Below are 23,127 nucleotides of genomic sequence, written 5' to 3' on the forward strand. Positions count from 1 at the left end.
CCCCTGCCAGCCCTCCTGCGTCTGTGTCTCTATGACTAAGCGTTTGCTTTTTAAAACTTGGCTTTTCTCTTGCCTTGATCCTTGTTGTTTCCAAGCCTCCTGTTCCCCTTTGTCCTGGCAGCTTCTGACATCACCAGCGCCAGGGAAACGCAAATCCCACCCAGCACGTGGAGGGACAAACCAGAGCAGCCCCTGAGCTGGGACACAAACCCACATCCTCACTGTCCCCGGGTCTCCCCTGTCTGCTCAGGGCTCAAGAGGAGACACCACTGCAATTGTTTTTCCCCTGAAATATCCCCTGTGTTTTCTTACAGCATTACAGCCCTGCTTCAGAAGAGTTTGCAGTATGAGAGCACCTAAAATTAAAAGGTGTCCACAGTTTTGTCCATCTCTGGGACAGAAAAGGCCACTGGCTGCTCATCTCCACATCCCTTTTCAGTCCATGGCAACAACAAGGACAAAGAAGTGCCCAAAGCACCACATGGTTTAGTGGTGAATGTGGTGGTGGTGCTGTGCTGATGGTTGGATTTGGTGATCTTAGAGGTCTTTTCCAACATTATCAATTTCATGATTCTTTGTGAGTACAACATCTGCAACAGCCACGTTTTCCTCCACCCATCTCCCAAAGCTGTCCTATTTGAACGCACACTGGAAAGGAAACAAGATTATTTGTTGTTATTAATTCATGTTTGGCCTGAAACACACAGCAGGGCTGTTCCACCTGCAGCTGGAATTCTCTGCAGAGTCCCTGTGTTGGAGCAGAGGCAGGAGTGCCCAGCCCCAACCCCCAGGGCTGGCAGGATTGCAGGAGTGCCCAGCCCCAACCCACAGGGCTGGCAAGGTTGCAGGAGTGCCCAGCCCCAACCCACAGGGCTGGCAAGGTTGCAGGAGTGCCCAGCCCCACTTCATACAGCTGGCAGGTTTTCTGGGTGATCTATATTCAGCTGTGCATGCCTGTGGGGATGTGCAAAGATCATTCATCCAGTTCACTGAACTGCAGCCTGCATGTGGAGGGGGTTTTGTGGTTACTTTTTAAATGTCATTGGCTTAAAGAGGAATAGGCTCATGTAGGATTGTGCAGTAGATTGGAATATGGGCACTCCAGGGGTGAATAGAAAAGCAATTCAAAAACAATAGTGTGGAACAATCTTATCTTTTCCCTACCTTATCCAGGCATTTATCTTGGTCTGTTCTGCCAGAGTCATCACCACATTATCTACATATTCTGCAGTGTCTTTTTTAGCCGCATTAGTGCACAGACAGTTCCTGTGGAATCACAGAATGATGGCATGGTTTGGGTTGGAAGGGACCTTAAAGATCATCTTCTAAACCCTGCCATGGACAGGGACAACTTCCACTGTCCCAGGTGGCTCCAAGCCCCATCCAGCCTGGCCTTGGACAATTCCAGGGATCCAGGAGCAGCCACAGCTGCTCTGAGCACCCTGTGCCAGGGCATCCTGTAAACACACAGTCCCCTGTTCCTTCACAGGGAACAATTCCTTCCAAATCTCCCACCTAGCCCTGCCCTCTGGCAGTGGGGAGCCATTTCCCCTTGTCCTGTCACTCCAGGCCTTGGAAACAAACTGCCTCTCTCCATCTTTCCTGCTACCCCCTTCAGGCACTGGAAAGCCATGGTCAGGTCTTCCCAAAGCTGGGCCAACACCACCCAAGAGTCAAGAGTCTGAAGAAGTTGAAGAATGAAGAATTTCACCGGTTCTGGTTCCAACATCCTACAGAGAGCGGGTTTGGATATGTCATCCCACACCAGGGTTGATCTGGCTTTAAATGGTGGCACTCACTGTCACCCCCTCTCCTGTCCGTTGTGGCATCACATTCAGTAAACCTGCAGCAGGCAGAGATTTCCACAGCACAGATTTCCATGGCTGATTTATCACCTGTTGTAGTGACAGGATCTATTTCTCACAGACTTCTTCATACAGTCATCTGAAAGCATTTCCTGTTGGATGTTGAAAGTTCAGATATTTCCATCACTCCCTGGTTTACTTAGGAGAATCAGGCAGTGGCACAAAGACATTTGTTGCCATTAAAATGCTTGAACAAGTTCATTTATACCATACTATGGACATTTACAATGTAGCCCCAAGGATACAGTAGTTTTGTAGAGTCTTGTGATGCCACTGGAGTTCTTGTGGTATTTGAGGTTATCCTGAGTGGCTGGGCTTGGCACTGGGATGACATGGAAAAAGAGGTTTGCTCAACACAAACCTGTTGCCCTGTTCTTTTGAGAGTTTTAAAGTTCTTCTAGAAGTTTTCTCTGCCTTCTGATGTTTACATATTTCTACCAAATTGTCTCACACTGTTCATATAAACAATGATTGTTTTGCATTCTTCTTTGTGGGAGAATTGATGGGCTGTTGGTTTGACCAGTGTGGTTGGAGTGGTGGCAATTTCATCCTCCAATCCACTGTCACTTTTGATATTCTATATATAGAGGAGTCAGAAAATAAAATCTCTCTTTTGGTTCTTTTCTTCCCTCTTTTGCATCTGGCATCCATGTGTGAGTTATTTCGTGTTGTAGTGCGACACAAACTCACCCACAATTTCTAAACTTCAGCCTGAAAACATGAAGGTAGCCCTTGCAAAGCCTCAGAAACCAGAGGACAAAAAGAAAAAGCAAGTTTATTTTCCTAAATATCTTAATTCCTAAACCAAACTCAAACTTTTAAAGCCTTCCTCATACTTGAATTTCTCAGCATTTTAGTTAATAAATATTTATTCTTTATTATATTTATTATGTAGTAAATCTATTTTGCTATTTTCTGTCTTCCTAGAAAATCCCATTGAGAAGTCTGTGCATTTTCAGCTGCCCCACACATGTACAGCACATCTGTGCTGTGGCCCCCATGCTCTTGGGACACCTGTGTGTTCACAATTTTGCAAAACACCTGGGGAACCCTGATATGTGCAGCCCTATACTGAGACAGTATTAGAATTTCTAACTCTTAAAAAAATTAAACTCCTATTAATTTTTATTGTTATAGCATTTTGTCCCCATTAAGAAAAAGATTAAAATATGAATTATTTTCTTTGTAGCTATCTAAAGATAAGATTATTTTTTAATAAAATTTCACATCAGGCTCACAGCACACATATAACATCTTTTGCCATTAAATATACCCAAATTTTTTGAGAAATGTCACAAAACAACTCATCAACTCTAATTATTTTAGACTTCAGGATAAGGATTATTTTAATTTAGATTTGAGGATGAGGATTATTGCATAAGTGAAAAGCATTAATTATTAAATTATCACATTAATTATCTCTCTGTCCTTGGAATGCCATGATTTCTAAGAGAGACCTGACAAGATTTCCTAAATTAATCCCAATATTCTGCATCCAACATTTCAGGCCAGCTGAAGGACAGTGTTTATATAAGGATCACTTCAGTCACCACTGAAATGCAGCTGCAGCTCAGCACCAGCCTATAACTGTGCAAATCAGATAAACTGGGAAGTGGAGATTTCCTTTAAAACCAAATTTTAATTAGCAGATTATTTAATTATTAAAGAGACAAGAACACATTGTCCTTATCAACTTCTGGGTGTTGACGTCTGACATTGCTCACAATAAAAACCCCTCAATAATCTGTATCTCACATGTGGTTTCAAAGGTTTTCTGAATAGGCCACTGGCTACATGTTACATATTTCTCTTTTAATTACTGTTCTACTGGGTAATGATTATCTTGCTATTTGTACTAATTAGTGCCACGCTCAGTGTTTCTCTTCTTTTGTGTTGGTGGTTTCTTGGGTCAGTGGTCCATGAGTTGGCAGCTGTGATGTCCCCCTGCCAGAATTACCCTTCACCAGCTGCAGGTGATTCAGCACAATTGCCAACTTGGGTTTATTAATTCGTTCCTCATCTTGCAGTTCTGCCAGATGTCTTCGTGGCCATCAGTTGTGCATTTCCAGTGTCCACCACCACCGGCACATCCTTCTCCCCAGGCTTTGTTAAACTTCCTCCAGGTCTGAGATCATGAGGCATGTCCAGGGCTAAACCTTAACAATAATTTGTTTCTCTAACACCTGGACATCACTTAGCTCTTGTGAGCTGCTATTTGTTCCACGGGTTAAACCTTAACAATAATTTGTTTCTCTAACACCTGGACATCACTTAGCTCCTGTGAGCTGCTATTTGTTCCACGGGTTAAACCTCCCTTCTTGCTGACGAGGCTTGGAAGCGCACACGCACCAAACATCACAGAACACATTCCGCATTTTGCAGCAGCACCAACAAAATCAAAAGAAAGCCAGTTAAAAAAAAAAAAAATCAGTTAATTCAAAATGAATTCATTCACGAATGACGCAGCAGAGGTACAATAAGCCGAACAGGTGAGGTGGGCGCCGTGAGGGCGGCGCTGTGGCCCGGCCAGAGGAGCCAGGAGACCACCGAGCACCCGGCGGCGGCGGCACGGCCCCGGTAGCCAGGCCGCGCTATCGCCACGGCCCCGGTAGCCAGGCCGCGCTACCGCCACGCCCGTGTCCCGCCGGCAGCGCCGTGAGGGCGGCGGAGCTCCCGGAGCGCCCCCCCCCGCCCCGGGGCGCCCCCGACCCCGCGGCCCCGCCGAGCCCCCGCCGCGCCTGCGCGGGCGCGCGCAGGCGTGCGGCGCATGCGCGCAGCGGCCCCGCGCTGGGCTGGTCGGGGCAGCTCCGGGAGCAGCGGCCGCGGCCTGGCGGGTCCGAGCCCCCCCCCCCGCCGCTCTCGGGGAGCCGCCGGGCCCCCCCTCAGCCCCGCCCGCCGCGCCGCGGAGCCCCCCGGAGCCGCCGCCCCCGCGGAGCGCGGGGGAGGCTGAGAGGGAGTGACCCCCGGCCCCTCGCCCCGGGCTGGGACACTGAGGGGGGGCGCAACATGGCGGAGGCCAAGGAGGAGGGGCCCGGCCCCCGCGGCAGGGTGAGTGGGGGGCGCGGGGGGCGCGGGCGGGCGCGGGATGCGGCGGGCGAGGCGCGGCCCCGCCGGGGGTCCCGGGGGCACCGAGCCGCACGAGGTGCCCGGCCCGCAGGCCGGCAGCGCTGCCCCCTCGAGGCCCTTCGGCTTCCTCTCCCCCAGGGCAGTGTCCGAGCATCATCGCCACGAGCGTCTTGGCATCACTAAAATAATAAACTTGCAGCTAAGCAGGAGCTGTCGTCACCGTCCGTCTCCTTGTTTAAAGCACGATGTCCTTGCTGCTCCTTCTAATTTCAGTTGTCCGTGTCAGGCCAGAGTGAGGCAAGATGGCAGCAGCATCCAGTTCTTGGGTGCTCAGGCTGTAAGCATCGAATGGCTTCTGTTAGCCATGGCCATCCTAGGGTTTGGCTGTAACCCTTGTGTGACTTCTGTTAGCCCCTTCCAGGACTTGGCTGTAACCCTTGTGCCAGTACCTTTAGCCGTGAACATCCCAGCTCTTGGCCCTTCGTTGTCACAACTTGGGCCATCGTTGTCACCTCTTGGTCTGTAAGCACACTGTCCATTCTCATCTGTTTGGTATCATAGAATCATTAAGGTTGGAAAACACCTCCAAGATGATCAAATCCAACTTTACTTGAAGAATTGCTTCATCTCTTAAACCAGTGGAAGGTTCTTTGTGGCCAACACTTTGTATCTTTAAGCAGTTCTGAAAATAATCTTGCCACGAGTCCAGTCCTCTTTCCTGCACACATGTAGCATTTAGTTGAAAGCTTTTTGCCAGGTATAAGGTTTAAATCATGATTCTAATTGTGTGGAAGACTTCATAGCCCACTACAAGACTGAGCTGTCCAGTTCCCTTTTCCCAAAGATGAAGAAGCTTTCCTATTCTTCAGCCTTGGGAAAGACAAGAGCAGAGGCTCAAGTTTTCCACTGATGCATGGAAGAGAAGTTTCAGTTGCTGAATTTGTACCAGGGAACTTGAAACTTGTGAAAGTAATTGTTGTTAAACATTGAAACTAATTGTTACCAAGCAGAACGTGACCTCTCAGGGTCTCACTGAGTGAGGTGTGTAGATGCCTGACTACTCTGCAGTTAGGCAGTGAGCATCATCTGTGAATTTCTTAAACCTGTGTCTTTCAAACACTTCACTTACAGGCTCCTGGAATTTTGTAGAATTGTTCACAGGTAGTAGATAAACATGCAGGTCTTTGGGGGAATCAAATATTGCCTAGCTGCAAGAAGTGTGAAGGGAAATGGCTGCATGTAGGACACTAGCTTGAGAAATCTTGAATTAAACTTCATTGCCAGTGATGGAAATGTTAGTGGACATAAGGAGACACTTGTACACCATGAGGACAGTCAAGTGTTGGAGCAGGTTGCTCAGAGGTCGTGCAGTCTGTCCTGGTGTCTCTGCTTTCTTTATGTTCATTGCCTTGACATGCTCCTTTTATCTGTAGAGTTACCTGCAGAAAAAGAGAAGGTTGCCTTTTTTCTTCCCAAGCTTGAGGAATAACAAATTTATCATCCAGTCAATGTCATCTTCATTGGTCTCAGGAAAAATCATTTCCCTCTCCACTGGCTCATTATTCCCTGGGTGCCAAGTCTGGAAGTCTCCATCAGTTACTGCTCCACATGTTCCTGTAGGTTATGGAAAGCTTCCCGTGCTGTTGGCATTGACAGCATTCTCTGCTCCTGCTGAAGCAGAGGACTTCAGTAAAACTTAGGAAAGAACCAGGAAAGTGGTGTTGCCCTGGGCAAGGAAAGAGGAAACACAACTTGCCCATGAGGCATCGTCCCAAAGCTTGTTTTGCCACAAGATGTTCTTGAGGAACATGGGGAGAAATGAATCCTGGGCTGCTCCAAAAGCTGATGGAGCCTGTGAGGAGTGAGACTAGCAAACTGTAAATCCAGCACACAGAGATCTCCTAATAATTAATGAGGTCATGGAAGACCTGAATATCCCAGTTCTCTTCCCCATAGTGGCTCAGTTCCCATTCTACAGGAGGTCATGATTCTGGATTCTTCCAAGTCTTGTGCCTAAGGCATAACAAGCATTTCTTGTAAAAATTATTTTCCTTTGTGTGGAGAAAATAAAGAGTGATTTAATGATTTCTTCAGACAGGAGCTTAGCAGTTGGTGGTGTTTTCAGAATTGTTCTTTTCAGTTTTAGAATCTCTGCAATTATTCCAGAAGCACATACACTGAAACTAGCACGTTGCAAATCCCATGGATGAGCAGTCACCATCTTTTAACTCAATCCATGAATTAGCAACAAACTAAATAATAAAGTTTTTGCCAGTCTATGACTGACAGAAATTTATCTAATTTGATTTTTAATAGGGTTTGGTAGGTTTTTATGGCTAAATTGTTTTAAAGCAGGTTAATTTCTGCCCTAAATCAAACTGTTGTGTATGCTAAGGAAAACATTTACTAAGATTAATATTAACTTGAAAGATATCTGCTAGTATGTTTTTTTATGTAGTTTATAAAAATATTTTTTGGTAATTCAACTTTAATTTGTGTATAATATCATTGTTTTGAACAGTTAATTGTTTTGACTGGAATGTTCATTTATTTGCAACAGTTGTCTACAACCCTTTGGACTAGGCAAGACAGTTTGGGCTGTACTGAAATTTGACACTTTACTATTGGAAATTAATGTGGTGTGAACAGGTGAACACTTGGGTGTCCACATTAATAAAACAGATGTTTGCAAAAGATTTTTAATTTTGAATGACTGCAATTAAAAATTGAAAGAGATCATCTTATTTAGAAAGTTTTGTTGTTGAATTACTCCAGAATGGTACAAAGATGATGAAAATGTTTCTCTGCCAAGGCTTGTGTGCCTCTCAAAGAATATTTTAATGTCATAACCTTTGAATTCTCTTTCCAAAAATTAGCATAATGGATCCCAGGCATTAAAGTTAAGACTTTTCACATTGTGTAAAATATAGAAAGTTAAGCCAGCTCTTTGTGCCCAATTCAAGGCCTTTTGCATCTTTAGGATTGTGGAATTTAATTCTGAAATCATTCACAATGTTCTTGAAGTGGTTATCTGAACTTTTCTCTCATTAGGGGTTGGAACTGGATGATCGTTAAGGTCCCTTCCAACCCAAACCATCCTGTGATTCTATGATTGATGACTCTTGTACCCCATCATTCCTTCCAGAATGCCTTTCCTGAGCCAGTCTTACAGGAGGTTTTCTCTCACAAACTCCAAGGTTTTCTGTCAATGACTGACTCAGTTCAGATGATTTCCATCATCCATTCCATGAGTATGGTAAAGGCCTAAGAGCTCTTGGACCTCACTCATGCTGTTGCTTGTAACACTTGTTCTCTGGGATCCTCTAAACTCTCCAAAAGAAGGTTTTTGCAGCAGAGAATATTTCATTGAGGACATCTCAGCAGAACTGGGGGTGCTTGCAGTATCCATCCTCTTACCCTGTGTTCTGCCTGTAGTGTCATTCTCTTTTCCTCTGGAAGTGCTCCTCAGAAATTCCAAGGTAAATGAAAAGTGTAAGAGACTGCAATGTGCTTTACCAAACTGATATCTATCAAAAAAATATCTGCTGTATCTGTCCTTTCTGCAAATACTGATTGGAGAATGATGGTAATGTATTTAATTTTGGTTACCGTGTTTTCAACTGCTTTAGATAAATCTGTTTAATTTTAAAAGTAACTGGAAGTATTATAGAGGTTACCTCTACATGCAATAGTTTTAAAGTGTGTTGTGTCTAATGCCTTTGAATTTTTCAGTAAAAAAAGTGTGATGACCAATTGTTGTCATAACCAAAGTTTAATACATCAGATTTTTGGTGACAAAGCCAAGACTTTAATTCTACATTTGGTCCTTTTCCCTTTTGATAGCTGGTCCACAGCCCCAGGGCAGGATAAATTGCTGTTGCCAGAATTCCTTAATGTCCTTCGGAAAGAGAGGAAATCTGAATCATTAGGCTAATAAACTAATATTTAGTTGTCTAAATTTAGGTGAGAAGAACTTGAAACAGAATTAGCACAACTATACAGAGTTATTCCCACAGGAGACATTTTGGAGTACTTCTTTTTTTTTTTTTTAAATAATTTATTTGTGTACTTCTGTGAATCTTGATATTTCTTAAAAGACTTGAATGAACATGAAAAGATTTAATCTGTATTGAAATTCATCTTTATATGGTGCTGTTTGCTCAGAAAGCTTTATGAAGTACAGTTAATGCAGGCTATTAACAGGATTTTGTTGTGTTTAATCGTGGAAAAGGCAAAAAGGAAGCCAGAGTTAGGAAGGTACTTTGAAGAATGAAGTAGATATTTTGTCTCTTTAAGGACAGAAATACTGAAATAGAATTGGATGTACATCAAGGCTCTCCCATTTGTACCATCAATTGCTGTTGGCACTGAACTCTTAGGAGAAGGGAGAGGACTTGCAGTACCTGATGGAGCTGAGCCCGTCAGTCACCAGAGTGGGGCTGGGAACACAAACCAGCTTGGGCAGGAGATGGTCCTGCTGGGTTTGTCAAGCAAAAAATGCTACAGTTGTAGATTTTCCCTATTTGTTCACAAAACCACCTTGTGGGTTTCTTAATTGAGGACAGATTGTAATGAGGAGCAGAGTGCTTCAGGTTCAAACAGTTCACTCTCTTTAAAAATTAATTTGCAGTGGGTTGGGTTTATTTTCTCTCCTATTAGTAATATAGCTAGTAGCCACTAATTACTAACATAGTTAATTGTATTTCTGGGAGAGACATTGAGTAGAATGATCTTCCTGAGGTTCTCGTGCTGCTGCTCCACCCTGGATTGTCACCCTTGGCAATTCTTAGTTGGATTCCATGGACTGGCTTTCCCTAAAGGACATGGTCATGCCTCTCTCTTAATGAGCTGTTCAGCTTCTGAGCTAAATGGAATTAAGGGGATTCCATGCTTTGCTTCTCACTAGCCATACTTTTGAAAGCTTTGGCCAAAAGCACACATTTGTGATCTGAACAGTGCTGGCTTGCTTGTGAAATAAGTTCCAATATGTAACTGAACTGAAACACTTGGTTTGGAGTAAGTAACTGCTGAGCATCACAGCATAAACATACATATTGTGACACAGACCCTGCTCTGATATTGGGGATTTTTACATCCTTGTAATTTCCATTCAGTTGTCCTGCCTTATGCTGTGAGAAACTGGAATTATTTTTATTTCAGCTCATTTACAGCCTTAGTGTAACCAAAACCCCAGCCTTAGTGGTTGATTGTATCTTACCAGCAGCAGAGAAGTTCAGCACAGAGCCAGGGGTGAGGTTTTGAGGGAAGAAATTCTTTGTTTAGAAACTTGTGGATTTGTTTGCTTGCTGTGTGGTTTGTGTCTGTGTGTGTTTCTTAATTGAAAAGCCCAAAGCACATCAAAATCTGGTGTCTTTCCAAAGACCATTGCAATGAAATTTGTTATTAATAACAAATATTAGGGAGAAATTCATCCCTCTGAGGGTAGTGAATCGCTGGCACAGGTTTCCCAGAGGAGCTGTGGCTGCCCCATCCCTGGAAGTGTCCAGGACCAGGTTGGACACTGGGGCTTGGAGCAACCTGGGGTAGTGGAAGGTGTCCCTGCCCATGGCAGGTGGTGGAACAAGATGATCTTTAAGGTCCTTTCCAATCCAAACCAGTCTGGGATTCTGTGATTGCAAGGTGATTGCTTCCTTCTCAAATCCATGATTTTGTGTGTGAATGGGAGAAGAGCTTGGATCCTCCTATGGCTTTTGTAGGTATAGATTAAACCCACTGATATTCCAGAAAAAATAAGGCTCTCTATGACTTCTGTGTGTTTGACAAATTCATCTTGGCTCCATATATGTTGGTAACACATGCAGGTTCTGTGTGTTGGGTGGATATGGAAACTATAAGGTTTGTTTGGAATTGGCCTGTAAATATTCCAAAAGCTCAGGAATATCAGAAAAGCCTGGTGACAGAAAGGGACAATAAAATTCCATGCTGAACTGTTCCCTGTGATTTCTGTTGAACGATCCAGAATTCTTAAAATGCAGAAATGAAAGGGAGCAGCACATACCTAAATCTTCTGTCTTGCCACTTAAAAATTGAAGATGTGCAAGTGAGCTGCAAGGCAAACCTGTATTTGTTGAACAGAATTTCCCACCAGCAGCTGGGAAATGCTTGCTTTTTTACATGTTTGGCATTTGCCTTTAAAAACACCCATCGCCATCTCCACTGTATTACCCTCAGACCAGATTAAGAATATTTTCAAGTGTTCAGCCTGGCTCAGGGAAGCCTCAGAGACAGCCACCGTGCCGAGCTCACGCTGTCCCTGTCCCCAGGCAGGCAGGAAGGTGCCGGGGGTCCCTATGGCTGTGACCCCAGCAGGTTCTCTTCCTGCCACAGCCTTTCTGTTCCTGGCAGGTATCTGCAGCAGCCTGGCTCTTTGTTACCCCGTCTCTGCCCTCCCCAGGTGCTCCCAAGGTACAAATCCTTGGGGCTGGCTGTGTTTTGGTGGGAAGCAGCTCCGGCAGGACCCGCTGCGTAATCCTGTGTGTGCCGTGGAGTTTGGCAGTAGCAGAGGTGCAGCACCATTGGCTGCTTGCCTGGCATCCCTGCCTGGCATCCCTGCCTGGCATCCCTGCCTGGCATCCCTGCCTGGTATCCCTGTCTGGCATCCCTGCCTGGTATCCCTGCCTGGTTTCCCTCCCTGGTATCCCTGCCTGGTATCCCTACCAGGGCCGTGTCATGTGGAAAAGGTCAGGGGATGCTTCCTGAGCTCACCCCGCGATTGAAATTTCAATTAATTTTAAATTTTTCTTTTTTGGTTTCCAACAGTGTCTTGTCAGTTGAATGAATTCTGGAGTGGGGGTTATGCTGTGCATAGAGGGACAAGGAAACTACAGGCAAACTGAGAATAATTTCTGACTATTTTTAATTGCAGTTCTCTTAACATCTGCTTCCTTTCCACAGTTTGCTTATGGGTGTATTAAAATCTAGGATCAAACTTTAGAAGCTTACTAGAAAGACATTCTGTGTGTGTAAAGTTACACTGTTTTGTTTATTTTTTAATGGAATTCTCTGTTTTGCATTCAAAGCAATACTGTAGCCATAGGCAGCTTCTCTCTTTATGTTGCACAAAAATAATCTATGAATTGTTTGATTTATGGATTTATGGATGCCATGGCAATGTTGAACACCGTGAAGGTATGGATCAGCTTTTTAGTTATTTCAAATTAGCACATTGTATTGAACTGTAAATATGTGTCCTTCTGTCCCCTGCTCCCAGCAAAGGCAGGTTAGTGCTGAAGATGTGACACTGCTCCCTTAGAGCAGAGTTTTATAAAAAAACAGTGACATATCTGCTGGGATTGTAATTTTTGTTATAAAAGCAATGCTGTCTTTTTTTTTTTTTTTTGAGTAGTTGATTTCTTTCAGAAATACCTCATTGTTTCATCACCATTTCTGTATTCTTGTTTCATTTCATTCATTAATTTATTTGTTTTTTACAGCCTGAGTAGGCAGAGCATCACTTTGTGTGCAATGCTAGCTAATGAGGCAGTCACTAAAAAGGTATAGCCTAAAACATTGAATTTCACTAATACCAAACTCAAACTGTTCTGTATTAAACTCTTACGGAGTTAAATGATTAAAAACACTAAGAATTATTATTCTCTGGCAAATATTTGCCAAGATGATTTCATGAAGATGGTTTAGAATATTGTATTACTGAGTTTTGTTTTACAATTGCAAGTGTGTTTTGAGGACTGAGTTGAAGAGTTGAAGCCTCAGTATTTGATCAGAAAACTCTTTTCCTGAGACTTTCCTTTGGTAGTTATCAAAGACTTAATGTGGGCTGTTGAGGTACCTTTCTCCTTAGATCTGGCAAAAGTGACCCAGAGGAAATGCCATCAGTTCCATGTTTGCCCCTCAAGTACTTTTGCTCCACTTCTCACTAAATCTTAAAAAAATCTGAACAGAAGAAATAAAAGGAATTAACAGTGATGAAAGGAGGAAGCATGAGGATTGGAAAGAGGGATTTGCCTTGCAGGAGTGTAATAGAATATCAAAATAGTAAGTTGGGTGTTGTTCACATTTCTGGGTCATACAAGGCTGCATCTAGTCAAAAGCTAATGTACATGATTTATTAAAGTGATACATTTTTGTAACTGGTGATACACAAAATTTCCTCCATTAAGCAAGACTGTAGTGACACTGGGGAAGGGACTGAAAATGTGTAACTGAGAAAATACCACACATTAATGCTGAAAAAAAAGCGCTCTAATTTCAGGGACAGTCCAGTTATAGACTTACAGAATGAGTAATTTGTTGGGTATATATATATATATTTATGTGTATGTAGATTCATATGTGTACACACACACGATCATCCCAACACTTTTCCTGGTTTTCTCCCTTTGAATTTACACTATGTGGGAGTTCTGATGCTGTTCACAGTCAGAAACTAGATGGTGGCTTTAGATAAAGCTGCTGGTATTGTCAGATGCTGGAGTTCTTGGTTTATAAATATTTCCAGGGAAAGCTTTTGACCACAGACACAGATTGTCCTCTGTACTCAAAAAACTTTTGGAAGAAGAAGATATCCAAGATGATCTCTCCTTTTCAAATCCTCACAAAATAATGAGTGAAGAAACAAAACAGGCTGGTTTTTTCCCTAGGATGACCTTGTGTTTGAGAAGTGTCTTGGGTTATTTCCAGGTAGATTGTAAATGTTTTCCAGCTTCTCCATAACGTTTATGGGAGTCCCTCATGCTCTTGCAGGTGGCCCCTTGTGCTGACTTGCCTGTTAGTGTTTCTTTGAATTAAACAGAGAGATACACACTGCAAAATGTATCCCTTGGCAATACAAGCATCCCCGGGGTTGTCAGCTGGTGGCAAAAGATTTGTTACCACCAGAAGGGGTGAAGGAATACCTAGGGTTTGGGTGTGTAAGGCAGCCAGGGTTGTGTAGGACCTGGAACACTTTCCCCCTGATACTTTGTGTCTCAAAAGAGTTAAATAACTACTTTGATACAAATCTACTCTGAGAAAAGGATGAGCTCATCTCAACTGAAAAATACCTTCATCCTATCATCAAATTCTGTTGTGACATTTTTGAAGAGGACAGAGAATTCCTGACAGGAAGCAAAAAAGGATCAAAAAAGGTCAGTGTAGAGTCAAGGACCTGGGCTATTGTTATTACCTCCAAAACCTTAATGCTCTGATATTATTATCAAATGGCAACAAGTTCCTTTCCATGTTCTTCTCTAAAAGCAGCCCACCCCTGCTGTCCCTGTCCTCAGCAGCTTTTGTGAGCACTTAATATATCCAGTATTTATGGGGATTAGTTTTACACCTGTGTAAACTTAGTTGACTGTTAATGGGCTTCTAGATCAGCATTAAACTTCCCTCTTCCAGACACTCCTGAGGTCATTACAGCAGGAACAGAGCTCAGGCCTTGCAAACCTTCCTGGGAGGTGTTTCCTTACTCTTTCCCTGTAGATAATTACATGGAGAAGACTTGCATCGGCCTTGTGGAACTGTAACCTTTTCATGTTTTGTTTTGGTTCTGTTTTACTTTTCCAGCCTCAAGTGTCTGCTCAGAGAAACTAGAAAGTTCTGGTACAGTATCCAACTGATTGATGCCATGCTGGACATGTCCTCACTATTCCATGTGTGTCCAGTTAAGCTGAAGGAGCTACCTTGTCTTTGCAGACCTGCAAGTGGTATTGGAAGGGACATTTTGCCATCAAATGACCTCTGGGACAATCTGTTGTCATCCTTTCCTAGAACTGGCTGCTACCAAACTGATAGCTCCCATCACAGTCCTGAGAAATACTGGATTTATCAACTAAATGACTTGAGTTAAATGAAATTAGGGCTCATCCTTTTGCTATCAAATCCCATTACTTTCCCTAAGATGGCTTAGGAATTGCAGTGTGAGCAGAATCTACCAGGAAAGAAGTGTAGAGCTGGCAATGCAGAGAAAGGAGAGAGGGCTTAAATGAATTACTGTTATCTCTTGGGCAGAAAAGAAGGCTGCTAATGAGTTGGACATTCTGAAGGAAACTTTAATTATCCTTCTCCAGGCAGCATTCAAGCATGCCAACAACTTCCACATCTGTCAGAGGATGTTTGATGCAGACAGATGTTTGTGCAGCACTCAGTCAGCATCTGGGTCTTCTGTGCTTACGCTCACGCTGACACTTGCTGTGTTGGGAGGTTAAACATTATATTTCCCTGTTCCTGGGAAGGGGAGAATTCCCTGTAAGAGAGGTGAAACCCTTGGGCCTGTGCAGCCCATGGCAGTGGGAGCTGCCTGTGCTCCTGGTTTTCATTTATGATGTTCAGAGGGAATGAAGGCTCATGGAGTATCAGAGCAGAATCTGTGGCCTTGACCTGGTACTGGTATCCCAGGTAGTAGAGAAAATTGACATTTCCTTTCCTTTCTCCTCTGGGAAGCAACACTATTTCTAAATTTTCCTTGTGTGCCTTTTCTATGTATTCTGAACTCATTAGGGTTAGTGTGGCTTCTCAGTGATATAAGTCTTAATTCATAAAAATTTGCTTGGGGCAAGGAAGGAAGGAGGAGGAGGAATTGTGATCCTTCTGCTTGGTTTTGATCAGATCCTTTTTAGCAAAGTACAAGGCAGCTGACCAAGAAATGACTGTGGTTTCCTTTTTTACAGTTTGAAGATAAATCTGATGCAGTATTTGATATTACAGAAAAATGTAAGTATTTCTGTTTATTCTCTAATGCCATAGTTTCACAAAGCCTTTCTTGGAAGTGTAATTGCTGCTGAACAAGACTATCTTGCCCTCATCCCAGCCCTTCCTGCTCATTCCCTCCTGCATTACCTTCTCCACAAGTGCTACAAGTGAGGTGAATGGAAATGAATGTTTTTTTCTTTCTTTGGTTAGTTTTACTCAATTCAACTTCTGCTTCAGAGTTGTGAGGGCGACTGAACCATTTCTATGTCAGCAATGTTTTCACAGTAATGTTGGCCCAAGAAGGCTGAGAATATTCAAGGAATTGCAGCATCAGCCAGATTAGGATACTCACTCTTCTCCTTTGTTACACGTGAAATTGGTCGATTTTCTGACAGTTCACTGGGATTTTTTTCCCCCTAGGTGGTGAAATTCTGGATGCAGAGATGTCTGAGGAGGCTGACCACAGCTTAACACCTGCCCTCGACAGCTTGTCTTTTGGAGTACCGAACCGAGCAGGACCTGAGAATTCACTGCAGGGTGATGATCATGATTATTTTCTGAACTCTGGGGATCTTGCAGGCATACCTGTTGTTGGGAGTGACAATGAAGATGATCAGAATTTCACTCCAAAAGACACTCTTTCTTCAGCAATTCATGATGAAGATCATCTGGAAGAGGGCAAGAGAATTCCAGATCATGAACTGGACAGTGAAAAAGAAATTCAGGTTCAGAATGCAATCCAGAAGGATCTCACTTCCCCCTTTGAGCAGGGCCCTGTATTTAAATCACTTCAAAAAGATTTTAGCATAACACGAGATAATGGCAAAGAGACTTTTTCAGCAAAGGACAAGGATAGAGAAGGACATTTTCAAGAACGTGAGAAACGGTTGGAAAAAATCCCTAAAGATACGGATTCTAGATTGAAAAGCAGTTTTCTTGATAAAGCAGGTAACTGTTGACATCATAGACCTGGCTGCCCAGCAAAGAGGAAGAAAGAACTAGAGAGAAATCAGCAATAGGGCTAATTATTAAAAACATCACCTTGTTGAAGAGAACAGGCAGAGCTGTGTGTAGGGGAGCATTTTATGAAGAACCCTGAAATGCAATGATCTCTGTGTTAGGAGGAGGATTTGCAAAGGGCTTGGCAGTGTCAGGGAGTTCTCATCCTCCACAGCTTGTTACAGAGCCTCAACATATCCTTTGTTGTTGTGGTTTCCTAAACCAAGCTGGGTGACAATTCAAGCTTCCTTTTGGTTTTTCTCACTGTTTTTTATAGACCGTGGAGCTTCTTAAAAGAGAAGGTGATGAAATTTAGGTTAAGTTGATGGCCAGTAAAGATTTTTCAAGCAAAGCACCAATTTTTCACTAATGCCTAGGCATTTAAAGCAGTGTGGATTTGATAGTATCAGGGAAAGGCTTGCTAGAAAGGAGTTAGTGCCTGCAGGAACTAAGCCAGAACATAGCTTGAAATCTGCTTTTCCTGGAAGACTGCTCCCCTTCTTCCTCAAATACTTGTGTCTTGGACTTCATCCAGCCATCATGGAGAGAACCAAAGATGTCTAAAATCCCTTTCTCATTTGACAGTCTCTGTAATCTTGCTGCCCACACACTTATTTTTGTCTTCCCAAGCTCTGAAAGTTACAGCAGAACAGTGAATGAAGGGGTTAAGAATAACCAAGCAGGAACACATGGTTTAATCTTATTCAGCAGAGGGAGGGTGAGCCAGCACATGAGGGACTTCTGGCTGCTTGTTCACATGCACAGTTTACAGTTCTGAGGTTTAAACTTTATATATTCAGCAACAGCATCTTAAAATTGGTGCTTCCAGGTGGCACTGATGATAGAGAAGCAATAAAGGTATATTTTAAAATAAAGAAAAATTACAGAAGTATCTCTACTTTTACCTTCAGCTAAAAATCAAGGGAAGAATGTTTCTGTAAATAAGATGTATTTCAGAAAGTTGTAAATACCTACAGTTAAAAGGTCAGTAAAATAGTCAGTAGTTGAAACCAGAATGATAAATGTTCATAATAGCATCCAGTATGTAGGCAAATCCAAAGTTTTTAATATATATATATTCTAAAAAAAACAGAAGATGCTATTTCCTGAGAAGAGAGGAAAAGCAAAATATCAGAACAGCAAAGAAAAGACTGGAAGATGTCGCTCTGAAAAGTATTTTTTGATTTAAATGTCAAAACAGGGGAGTTCAGAACCTGCTGAGGTGTGGAAAATCCTGAATGAAGAATTTGCGTCGGAAGTTTGCAACTGTTTTGCTGGAATGGGAAAATAATGATCCAATAGAATAATTTAAAAAGAATCAGTTCTCTCTAGGGATTACCACCTTACCTACAGGGAGGAGAGAGGGAGTAATTTAATAGTGGTGAGGTGCTGTCAGACACGGGTTGGGGAGCAGGATGAGACTCTGATAGTTGTAAAGGAAATGCATTGGAACCTGTATTCATTTCTATTTAATGTATATGTTTTCCTCAGTTCATAATCAAGTAGAAGAAACATTACGGACGCAGTTAGTGCCACAAACTCCAGAAACTAACTTCAGGGTAAGCTATAGATCTTTCAACCACTTTTGCAAGTGCAGCAATATGCTGGAATAATGCAAAATACTTATTTTGTATTTGAGTGTAAATTTGAGTGTTAAGGAAACTGATCTTCTGACTCTTAGACATCTTTGCTACTTAAACAGTACATATAATTTTGTAAAAATTTCCTGAGCCTCTCTTTGGATTGAGGATTCTTTTGGTAGCCACTTTCCTGTTCAGCATGGTTGGAGTGACCGGTGAGCCGAACCTACAGCTGGATGCATCCACCTGACCTGCTGCCTTTTTTCCACATGAGCCAGGGAACAGCTGTATCCACAAGAGACACTCCCAAACAACCAACTTACAGAGCTGGGTGTCTTCTGCTTTGGCCAGAGGAGTGGAAAGCATTGGGGGTGGGATGAGAGATGGGGCTGCAGGGAGGTTGAGGCAGCAGCTGCTGCCCAGCATTTCTCCCACCTTGGCAGGACCCAAATCTCTTGGTCTGCAACACAAACTCCCCTTGGCAGCAGCCCAACTCCTCATGGCAGATGCAGGAGGGTGAATTCTTTTTCATATTATTGTTTCAGGAGTCTAGCTACCTATTTTCTAGTAAGGAATCTATTGGACAAGAGCTGGGGAATTCCTTTGCACCAAATATTAGAATTAAGAAGGAGCCTTTGGATGACGAATATGCTAAAGCTATGGCCCCACAGCAGGGACTGTTAGACAAAATTAAAGATGAACCTGGTAATTCTGAGGTAAGTTTCCCATTGCATTTCTCATTTTGGTCTGACAGCTGACCGCTTAAGCTGAACAGAAATTCAGACATTTATTTGGTTTGTTGACCGAAATTTAACTTGAAGAACATAGTTTAGTAGAAGGATTTTTCCTTCTTACACTACTATGAAACCCATCTCCCCTCAACTTTTTGGTGTCTTGTTACCTTGTCTCTGAAAATGTTTTTCTTTTCAGTTAGAAACAAAGCCAAGTGCTCTAAAACTTCTGTAACTAAATCTGTGGCAACATAGACACTTTATCTAACTAGGAAATAAACTGTAAATCATAGTTTGTTAAATAACTTATACGTCATAATTAGAGATATGAATTAAAGCAGCTACTTCCTTCTTAAAAGCTGCCTTTGCAAGCACAGTAGTTTGTTCTTGTTTTAAATTAACACTTAAAGGACTTAGCAAAATATTTAAGTACTTACACATCAGTGAAGTCAATTTAAGTGTATATTTAAGTGACTTTCTCATTCAAGACTGACACTTTTTATGATGATGCAGGTAAAACTCAGTAACTCCAACCTGGAGAAGGTCTGACCTATGGATTAAGCAGTGCTGGAGCCAGGGTTGCTGAGCTCCAGCCAATCTCTGTGCCACTGCTTTGCTGTGTGACACCAGGGGAATGAGCTGTGCTGCAATTCCTGACTCCTCACTGCTCATATCCATGTTACATATCAGATTTTATATGTTAAAGGTGTGCAAGACTTCCCAAAATGATGCATCCCTTTGCACCAGCACGGGAGTGTTGGTTGGTGTTCTTGTGCAGGTGTTAGTTTTTAGCATCAGTCTTTGTCCTTCTGCTCCTCTGCTCTCCGGGCTTGTCTTCCCAGCACTTTTTCTTCTTTTCCCGTAATTCTCTCAATTTAATAAGTAAAATATTTGCAACTTCAGATTTTACTGTCCTTCTGATTTGTTCAGTCTCTGTGGGATTGTTTGGGTTTATTTTTCCTTGAACCTGTAGAATGTCAAACCACGTGTAGATTAGTTAAATCTGTCTCTTCTTTTGTCCTCCCAAGATGGCATCTGCTGTGTGGATTTGTGTGGAATGCAAGGCGAGATGTCTGTGGTTATCAAAGATCATATTAATAAGTAAAAATGAAGACTTGAAGAATTTAAATGTCAAATATCGTATGGTTCAAAAAATTCCTTCCTGGAGTAAAATCCTGTGATTATCAACTCTGCCTGATACTGGAAAAGTAGGAGAACTGAGTTAATTTTGTTTTGCTTTAGATTGGAATTACTATGGGGGGGGCTTTATGGATTTTTTTTAATATTTCCTGAAAGATAAGAGCATTTCTTGCTGTAACCAATAGTTGGAGCTGAAGGTTTTTGGCTTTCAGCACTGTTACGCTGCTGTGAAACTGCTTGATCATGCACAGTTGATGTCAGGATTTGCCTCCATTTCTTTTCCTACTCTTGACTAATGATACAATTGCAGTTAAAGTGCTTAAAAAAACCTGTATGTCTGCAAATGATTTAATTTTTAAATAATAATAATAATAAAAATGGTGCTTAAGAATCTCATCATAGCATGCCCATACCCAGCTTCAAGCTTCTCTACCTGAGATTTGATTGTTTCAGTCTGATGGTTCACATGGTCAAGGAATACCACTGCCTGTCTCCTGGGAAACATGTTGAGAAATAGTTTGGTTGTCTAGTATAGAAACTTCCAATTTTCCCACAGGAGTGAGAGGAGTGCTCAGTTTGAGCACGTGCTCAGTGGAGGTTGTTGTGGGATTTTGGGAGCTGGCGGAAGCTGGGACAGCATCTCACTGCCACGGGGAAAGAGAGACCTTCCTTTTGCTTAGTGATTCTGAATTGGTTTCCCTGGCAGCCAGGCAGCAGCTGTGAATTTAGCTCAGTCATAACATGACATCATGCCTCACTACTCCCAAACGACTGTAAGTAGGCTAAATCTTATCATTTCTGTAGTTCCAAGAGATTATGCTATTCAGCCTATTAAGATTTACATGTGGAGTGTTCCAAGCTGCTTTCTGGCTCAGATTTCCAGGGAGAGCAGGAGCAGGAAGCGTGCTGTCAGTGTGAATAGCTGCTGGGGACTAAGCCAGTCATTTATAGCATGTCAGCTATTCCACCAGCAGCTGTCCAGGGATTTTCTCATCCCCTACCAAATGTGAGGTGATTCCCCTCGTGCTGAGACTGTGATAGTCTGGCCCTGGTGGTGCCAACCTTGGTCTGCTGCAAAGCTTCACCTTAGGCTGCTCCAAGGTCCTAACTCCTGGTTAATACAGAATGCTCCCCTACGAAGTCCCAGCTCTGTTTCATTGCTATCCTCCTTTATATGAAGATAAAACTTCTCTCCCAGAACAGGGGCAAGGGCTGCAAAAGCACTTCCAGCTGGAAAGTTTGAATGGAAAGCAGAAATTTCCTTAAGCTTTGGCTGAATTCTGAGGTGTCTTGGAGTGCAGCTGGAGAGGGGGATGCACCAGGCAGCCCCACCTGTCCATTTGTGTCCCCTCAGGTGTGGTTTGCTGTGGAGCTCTGGGCAGGAGCTGTGTGTGTGCTCACTTGTCACCCAGCCTTCGGAGCAGGCTTAGGAAACCCACTCTTCCCTGAGGTTCAATGCAGAATTGTGAAAAGAATGGAATCATGTTACCTGTTATTACATGTCTGTATTTGTTCTCCTTTTCCTTTCCCTTTGTTTTAGGAGTACGGCCAACAGCCAAAATCTCAGGAAGGGGAGCTGAAAATCAGTGCTGTATTTTCAGTCAGTGGCAATCCTCTTGGTAAGGAATAGGCAAGACAAATTTCATTTAAATCTGTAAAATGTGTCACCGTTGCAAATAGTCTTGCAGGTCACTCTGCATTTTGTTCGCTGTGTCTGATCCCAGTAGGAATGAAGAACTAGTTTGGTTTAGAAAGAATGAAATTGAGATTATAAAATAATTGTGGTTTTGAGGCATAGGAAAATTGAATGTGAAATGCATAGGAGAACTGAATGTGTTAAATAGTTATAAGATGAAGGAGGGCAGATTTAGATTAGGTCTCAGAAAACAAGTGTTCCCCTGTAAGGGTGGAGAGACCCTGGCACACTTTGCCCAGAGCAACTGTGGCTGCTTCTGGATCCCTGGAAGTGCCCAAGGCCAGGTTGGACATTGGGGCTTGGAGCAACCTGGGATAGTGGAAGGTGTCCCTGCTCATGGCAGGGAGTGGAATGGGATGATCTTTAAAGTCCTTCCCACCTAAACCGTTCTATGATTCCATGAAAGGGATGTTAAAAATGCATTGTCCATCTTCAGAGTAGTTATAAAAATCAGCTATGCAGAAAACCAGCACAGGGCATGTATTTGTGGAGAGTTCATCTGCTATTTGATTCTCCTCTAGACCCTGACAACCCAAATAAAGCCATGAGTCTTGTGCTTGCCCCTGCACACCAGTGAGTTCTTCGTAATGGATCTGTAACACTTACTCTGTGTTTTCTCTGTGTGGTTTTTTTTTAGTTCCACAGCTGTCATCAGGTTTCCAGCCTGCTGTGGCATCCTCTGGCATGAGTAAAATGCTACCCTCAGTTCCAAGCACAGCTGTTCGGGTTTCCTGTTCTGGCTGTAAAAAAATCCTGCAGAAGGGGCAAACTGCCTACCAGAGGAAAGGCTCAACCCAGCTCTTCTGCTCCACACTGTGCCTCACTGGATACACCATTCCAGCTTCTCGCCCACCAGCTTCTACCAAGAAAACCTGCTCAAGCTGCTCAAAGTAGGACAGTGCTTTCATTTGTTCTACTAATAATTGATATTCAAGCAGTTAATGAAAGGCTTCAGTTCTGTTCTTGCGCCCCTTGCTGTGTCGGAAGCCCTGCTCCTCTTATGCTTTCCTTCAAAAACTGGTGGCTGATGCTGTTCCTTGTTAATTGGTCTGTCTGCTTGCAGTTCCATTTCCTTAATTGGGTTTTATACACACATAGATTTGAAAGCCTCTGTGGTACAGAATGCGTTTTCTCTTTTTTTGATTTAAATGAGCCAAATATGAAAAACTGTATTTCAGAAGGTCCCACATCTTCCTGCCATTTCAAAATGTCATTGCACTCTCAAAATTACTAACTAGAGTACATTTTCAAAAAGTATTTTATGCATTATTTTTTCTAAAGAAAAACAGATTTATGAATCCCTAAAATGAAGTAAAACATGGGTGAGTTAATGTATTCAAGGTTTTAATTAAATGGATCCAACCTCTCCTGGAGAATGTTTAGTCTCCAGAATAATG

The 23,127-nt window shown here is 42.8% G+C and overlaps 1 protein-coding gene across 6 annotated transcripts in view; it reads left to right on the forward strand.

Moving 5' to 3' along the window:
• The first annotated feature begins 4,783 nt into the window (after positions 1–4,783).
• LOC110484310 (zinc finger MYM-type protein 4) overlaps positions 4,784–23,127 on the forward strand; it is a 37,946-nt gene continuing 19,602 nt past the window's right edge. Inside the window, exons 1-7 of one of the 6 annotated variants that reach the window (XM_021554868.2) lie at positions 4,784–4,913; positions 15,563–15,605; positions 16,005–16,532; positions 18,075–18,142; positions 18,709–18,879; positions 21,575–21,653; positions 22,368–22,620. In XM_021554868.2, the coding sequence (XP_021410543.1) occupies positions 4,872–4,913; positions 15,563–15,605; positions 16,005–16,532; positions 18,075–18,142; positions 18,709–18,879; positions 21,575–21,653; positions 22,368–22,620 (1,184 nt within the window). In that variant the 5' untranslated portion in view covers positions 4,784–4,871. Of the gene's footprint in view, positions 4,914–15,562; positions 15,606–16,004; positions 16,533–18,074; positions 18,143–18,708; positions 18,880–21,574; positions 21,654–22,367; positions 22,621–23,127 lie in introns of those variants that run through there. The other 5 variants (XM_021554864.2, XM_021554870.2, XM_021554869.2 and 2 more) reach the window with 5 other exon arrangements.

The sequence above is a fragment of the Lonchura striata genome, chromosome 26, assembly GCF_046129695.1.
Source record: "Lonchura striata isolate bLonStr1 chromosome 26, bLonStr1.mat, whole genome shotgun sequence".
NCBI classification, from domain to species: domain Eukaryota; kingdom Metazoa; phylum Chordata; class Aves; order Passeriformes; family Estrildidae; genus Lonchura; species Lonchura striata.